The sequence below is a fragment of the Aulonocara stuartgranti genome (genome assembly GCF_965226115.1).
Source record: "Aulonocara stuartgranti genome assembly, chromosome: 11".
NCBI classification, from domain to species: Eukaryota; Metazoa; Chordata; class Actinopteri; order Cichliformes; family Cichlidae; genus Aulonocara; species Aulonocara stuartgranti.
The window spans coordinates 1,983,064-1,989,718 of NC_138947.1; the positions used below are offsets into that span (position 1 = coordinate 1,983,064).

The window sequence follows — 6,655 nt, forward strand, 5'->3', positions numbered from 1 at the left end:
AAATATCAATAGACTTTATTGAATAGAGTTTACAATGAAGATGGATGCAGAGCCATGACTGTAGTTTACAGAATCAAACAGCAGCAGAGACATTTCTGAGACAGAAAAATGTATATTTAATATGATAATAGAGAGCATAAATGCGCGATTCACTGACATATACGGCATATCTACTGTTATATTGCTGGGTGCTCATTTGAACTATAAAGTATGAAGTCAAAAAGCTCAGACATCAGGCTGCTCTGAACACTCAGTTTCACCTTTTTCTCCTCTTGAACTTTCATATGTAGAGACAGGATATCATGAACATTTATATCTGAGACACAGAAGGTCCGCCCACCCGCTCACCTGCAAACTTTAGCTTCACCAATCAGAAGAAACAAAGAGGCATAAAACAGCTCATCAGACACTCTGATCTGAGCTTAGGATAAAGAAGGATGATTTCCAACTGTCAGTCATGCAAAGCTACGCTGTTACAGTCCAGCAGTCAGAGTACAGAGATGGAAATAAGTTGAATTACACAGCAGATCATCTGAGGAACATCAGCCAATAACGTTCAGACTAAACCGACCCACAGTCTTCCTTCTCACAGTAAGTGGCTGTCTCCTCCTCTCTGTGGAAAACCTTCCCATCAGGCTGCGTCCTCCACCTCAGCTTCACCTCCTCAGTGACTCCTTGCTCCACCAGCTTCTCCCTCACCTGAAACACAGTTTTCACACATTAACAGAAGCTCCTCATTAATCAGCCGTTGTTTCTGTAGTGAGCAGAAAACGTTGTTGGTGCTGTTTCTGGGGGAAATGAACTAAATGAACTGGCTGGGGATGAAACTGAAGTCTGGAATTAGGCCTCATTGCCTGTCATTGGTTCACGTCGTCTCCTCACAGTAATCTGAAATTAAGTGACTTCTTCAAGTTACCAGTTAAAAAGGTTAAATAATACAAATGGATGGGATTGCATTAAACGAGCCCCGTATCTCTGCAGCTGTGTGCTGTCACGTGTCCCTGAACCTGCACAGACTCACTGCTCTCTATCATTTCACAGTAGTTATAGCGGTCTGTTCCTTGTATCGGGGCCCGTGTGACCTCTGACCTGCTGCAGGATGGATTCTTGCACTGTGGGGTCGTTCAGGTCTGCAGATCCCGCCCTCAGCTGAACCTTCACTGACCTCAAGGCTGAAGGTTTGACATCTGCAGAGAAAGAAAAGGGCCATTCAATTCAATTCAGTTTTATTTATACATCACTAAATCACAACAACAGTCGCCTCAAGGCGCTTTATACTGTGCGGTAGACCCTATAGTAATACATATAGAGAAAAAACCAAGCAATCAAATGACCCCCTATGAATAAGCACTTTGGCGACAGTCAGAAGGAAAAACTTTTTCCCTTTTAACAGGAAGAAACCTCCAGCAGAACTCAGAGCTCAGGGAGGGGCGCAAATGGAAGAACGCAGTCTTACATATTTGTTTAATATGTGCATTGAAGGACATGTCCTGGTCAAAAATGACTCCAAGGTTCCTCACAGTGTTACTGGAGGCCAAGGTAATGCCATCCAGAGTAAGAATCTGCTTAGATACCATATTTCTAAGCTTTTCAGGGCCGAGTACAATAACCTCAGTTTGATCTGAATTAAGAAGCAGAAAGTTAGCGGCCATCCAGGTCTTTATGTCTTTAAGACATTCCTGCAGTGTAACTCATTGGTGTGTGTTATCTGGCTTCATGCACAGATAGAGCTGGGTGTCATCTGCATAGCAGTGTAAATGTATGCTATGTCTTCTAATGATGCTGCCTAAGGGAAGCATGTATAATGTAAAAGTGCTATATAAATAAAATTGATTTGATACTTTACTTAGGCAATCAAATTAAGATAGATTTTATGTTGTTGGTTTTAAAGAACTGGATGGATATTTTAATGTATTTTTTATTTCTATTTTTCAAGAGTTGGAGAAGTGCCCTTTTTTCATAACTTGGCCTACCCTTTTTAGTTTTGTTAATATTGGCAATAGTGAGAAGTACCATGGTTGGATTCAAATGTATTTAACATAGGGCATCTAATTAAGGTAAATGTCATGTTTTTAGTTGGTAGAATCTGATGAGCAATATTTTATTTTATTATTTTTTATTTTGTTTTTCAGTTTTCCTCCTGAGTGATTGCCACCTTAACGTGGTCAGGGGGTTTGTGTGCCTCAGTGACACTAAGATCTAGACCTGCAGAAGCTGAGCCTTCAGGGGGGACACCCAAGTTGGTCAGGTTTTAGGGTAGAGGTTTGACAAAGTGCAATCCAATTACATGACAAAAACAGTTATTCAGAGCACCCCACATTCGCCTCAGCTGCCACCATGTGCCCCCTTTACATTTCTGTCTGCCCCCTCATATATGCCTGTCTAGAACCAGCCCAGCACACCGCCCCCTCGGCCTGTGCTTCGAGATTTCTGGTAGTTAGAATGACTCGGGGGTGTTGATTCATTTAAACTAACATAATCATCCTGCTGCAACCAGGTTTCTGTAAGGCAGAGTAAATCGATTTGTTGATCAATTATTAAGTCATGTACTAACAGAGACTTGGAGGAGAGAGACCTAATATTTAATAATCCACATTTCACTGTTTTACTCTTTGGTTCAGATGTGGATACTGTATTGTTCTTTCTTTGTAATTGTTTATGTTTAAGTTGTTTGTTTCTGGTTTTTAGTTTGTTTTTGTCTGTGTGGGAGCTGACACAGTCTCTATGGAGATGGGTTTTTGGGGGGGTAGCAGGAGGAGAGAAGCTGCAGAGAGGCGTGTAAGACTGCAACTCTGCTTCCTGGTCCCAACTCTGGATAGTCATATTTTGGGGGGTTTAATAAATTTGTCCATATTTCTAGAAATGAGAGCTGCTCCATCCAAAGTGGGATGGATGCCGTCTCTCCTAACAAGACCAGGTTTCCTCCAGAAGGTTTGCCAATTATCTATGAAGCCCACATCGTTTCTGGGACACCACTCAGACAGCCAGCAATTTAAGGAGAACATGCGGCTAAACATGTCACTCCTGGTCTGATTGGGGAGGGGACCAGGGAAAACTACAGAGTCCCACATTGTTTTGGCAAAGTTGCACACCGATTCAATATTGATTTTAGTGACCTCTGATTGGCGTAACCGGGTGTCATTACTGCCGACGTGAATTATGATCTTACTGAATTTACGTTTACCCTTAGCCAGCAGTTTTAAATTTCCTTCAATGTCGCCTGCTCTGGCCCCTGCCGGTGTCTCTAGCTTCACATGTCTGAGAACAGAATCACCAATTACCAGAGTTTGACCCCCGGCGGGTGTGTCGCCGAGTGGGGAAAAACGGTTAGACACATGAACGGGTTGGTGGTGTACCTGGGGCTTCTGTTTAGGACTATGCTTCCTCCTCACCGTGACCCAGCCGCCCTCTTTCCCCAGCTGCTTGGGGTCTGCCGGGGAACAGCTAGCGGGGCCTACGCTATCTTCGGCTGCACCAGCTACAGGGGCCTGGCTAGCTATGGGTGAATGAAGGGTGCGAAGCCGAGTCTCCAATTCAGTAATCCTGGCCTCCAGAGCTGCAAATATGCTACATTTGTTACAGATATCATTACTGCTAAAGGAGTAACTAAACATCTGACACAATGAGCAAGAAAGTGCAGGAGGGACAGGTGAAGTAGCCATGGTGCACGTGAAGATTATACTATGAAAACAGAAGTTATCTAAAGGTTTTTAATTAAATTGCTACGCAGATAAGCTACTCAACTACTACTTCCTGTTCCTGTGTTGAAACAGGAACAGGAAGTGATACTCTACCGCAGACAGAGCAAACACTAAATGACAGCGCCACCCAAAGCATCGGCAGTGCTGTGCCAAGAGTGTCCGGATGAGCCCAGGAGGACCAGACTGTGCAGAAACACAGAGGACAGACTCACCTCTGGAGCAGAGGAAGGGGCGTTGGTCATCACAGTTATGACTGTTGAAGGAGCCTGTTGATCCGACTATTGTGGCACAGTTTACGCTGTCATCAGGCTGCCCGGGCCCCCACGGCAGGTTGGAGGCTGTGCTCGAGTTTGACCACGTCCAGTATTTTCTGTACAGTCCAATCCAGGCACCAGTAGTATCTGACAACATAGAAGCGACCTGGCTGTTGTCCTGCGTGTTGGTGATGGTGCTCAGGTCTGTGTACCTATGTCTGCAGTAAGACTGAGCATCAGACCAGGTCACTGATTTCGTCACCTTGATGTGTTTGTTAGTCGCAGCTGAAACAAAAGATCAGACGGATTCAAACCTGCAGCTAAAATGTTCAGTTTGTCAAACCCTGGTACCAAAGTCTGAAACACTCACCGTCATAGCAGACAAAGCGATAAGTAGCTGAGCACGGTCTTGTGGACCATGATCCAGATCTAGTTATCACACACTCATCAGTCACTGGCTGTCCCGGTGACCACGTGTTAAACCAGGATGACTGAACTGGACCAGTTTGAGACCATTTCCAGCCGCTCTTGGAGAGTCCAATCCACGCCTCGGTGCTCCCCGCCCTTTTCTGGGCTTCCTGGATGAGAGCTGAGCTGTTAACGATGGCGAGGTCAATGTACTCATCTCTGCAGTATTGCTGAGCATCGTTCCAGGACTTCTGCAGGTCAACCAGGTGGAGCTGTCTGACTAACTGATCAGACTGAAGATGGCAGACCATCACGTAACCTGAGAGGACACGAGTCAGTCAGCGCGGTCACAGACTCACCTCAGCTCGACTATTTTAGTCATCAGGAGAATAAATTCTTTACATGCTACCACAACGCAAACTTTTTGTTGACATCTTTAAAGACGTGAATATATGTTAATATATGTGTCCTTCAAAGGATGTGTAACTCGTGTACTGGTTAAAAGCTGTTTTACGGTGCCTGTGGACACCTACACACTGGTTTCCTGCTCCAGGGCGAAACTCTCACATCAGCTTAAAAAGCTGCTTTAACAGTGCTAAGTTTGTTTTTCACTCTGGCCTTATTGCACATGTATTTGGACGATTTTTCCTCTTCAGTGTGCACAATGAAGGAAAACGACGTGTTAGTGGTCGAGGCTCAAAGCTGAACAACACGTGCACTAGGGCTGGGCCATATTATACCGTTCACGGTAATACCGGTACAATGTTAGGCAACGATAAGAAAATGAAATATCATGATAAATATTTTTGGTCATATCGCCCTGCTCTAACGTGCACACGGACGTGGTAAAAGCAGTCAGGATCTTTTTCAGCGAGCTGACGGGTTTGCAGCGTTTCAGGCTTTCAGTCAGATTTCTACACAGAAAATAAAATCAAGACGTGTTTTTCTCAGCAGTGCACACAAACAGCCACGTTCATGCACTGACTCTTCCCTCCTTTCTTTCTTTACTCTTTTACTTCACTTTATACAAACTCTTACAAACTACCGACCATTAAACTGTCAATCAAACTTCTAACTGGACCCAAAGAAACCTTTAGAAGTTTAGTTGACATGACAAAGGTCTTTGGAGATTGTACGAGTGTTTCTGTGACTGCTTGAAGCTCGTTTACAGACACCTTTAAAATAATCCCTATGGAGCAGTTCACTTTGTGCTTTCTTTGATTTTCTGACATCAAAAGTTTTATTCAAACTGTAAATGAGGCGACTGAGATGAGTTCACAGACCTGAGAGCAGCAGCAGGATCAGTCCACACCTCTTCATGACTGAGAGCTGAAAAACTGTGAAGACGTCCTCATGAATCTCATCTGCAGCTGCTCGTTCATTATTAATCATAACACTTAAAGCAGCATCAACAAAGAGGCAGCTGTCTCTGTCATTCACTCCATTTCTATCTAATCTAATCATTCAAACAAAACTATCAAACATATTCAACATTTGAAACGTTCAACTTTAAAAATGTTGTCTTCCTTCAATTATCATCATTTTGTTTATTAGAATACCAGACAATGAATGTGTGAGATTATCAAATAAACCAAACATATGCAGAACATACCCGACACGATGAGACGTCTGTGCAGCTGTGACACAGTCAGAACTCTTCATCTGATATAAATGTCATCCTCGCTCCTCCTCCCACGTCCATCAGAGACTTTGTAAAAGTGGTTTTTTAGAAAGCAGCCCAGTGTTCATTAAAGTGTATTTGATTAAAGATGCTCAGAGTCGTTTAACTGAAGATGACTTATTCAAAGTTATTACAGATGCAAACAGACTGACGTCTGCCCGACCACTTCAGTCTTATTTGAATGTTGTCATTATTAGAATTGGGAGAAAAGAGCGTTCAAGCTCAACTCCTCCAAACAAATCAGTGATGATGACGACACAACCCGACACATTTCACATGTCAGTTCCAATCATAGAGAACAAACTGTTTTTATTTTGTTCTTTGTTTGTTTGGCTTCAGCGTCTTTTTAATGATGTTACAGTTTTAGTGCATCTCCTCTAAAAGTGCAAAACGTGCTTTGAGAGTCTCACACAGCACCACTCCCAAAGATGGAGGCTCAGTCACAGACAAATAAAATGCACTGATTTTAAAGTCACCACTAAATTTCACTGAAAGAAGAAGCCAGACCTGCCCTGGATCATGAAAAAGGTGCAGTTTGAGCACTGTGGGTCCTTTTAGTCATCAGCTACAGGCTAAGCTGCTGGTTTGCTGACGCTGAACAAAGATCTGTG

General features: G+C 43.5%; 1 protein-coding gene across 1 annotated transcript; it reads right to left on the reverse strand.

Annotated features, from left to right (window-relative positions):
• LOC309717349 (putative C-type lectin domain family 20 member A) lies at positions 1 to 4,248 on the reverse strand. The gene is made up of 3 exons (XM_082551868.1): positions 3,914 to 4,248; positions 1,090 to 1,187; positions 1 to 699 (listed from the first exon to the last, which is right to left on the reverse strand). Exons 1-3 carry the CDS (start codon positions 4,110 to 4,112, stop codon positions 562 to 564), a joined length of 435 nt encoding a protein of 144 aa, XP_082407994.1. The 5' UTR covers positions 4,113 to 4,248; the 3' UTR covers positions 1 to 561.
• Positions 4,249 to 6,655: the final 2,407 nt, after the last annotated feature.

Coding starts and splice junctions, on each gene's coding strand:
- LOC309717349 (XM_082551868.1), bottom strand. CDS start 4,112: ATGTTGTCAGATACTACTGGTGCCTGGATTGGACTGTACAGAAAATAC. Junction 1,188..3,913: donor CCCCTTCCTCTGCTCCAGAG/GTGAGTCTGTCC, acceptor CTTTCTCTGCAG/ATGTCAAACCTTCAGCCTTG. Junction 700..1,089: donor AAGAATCCATCCTGCAGCAG/GTCAGAGGTCAC, acceptor ACTGTGTTTCAG/GTGAGGGAGAAGCTGGTGGA.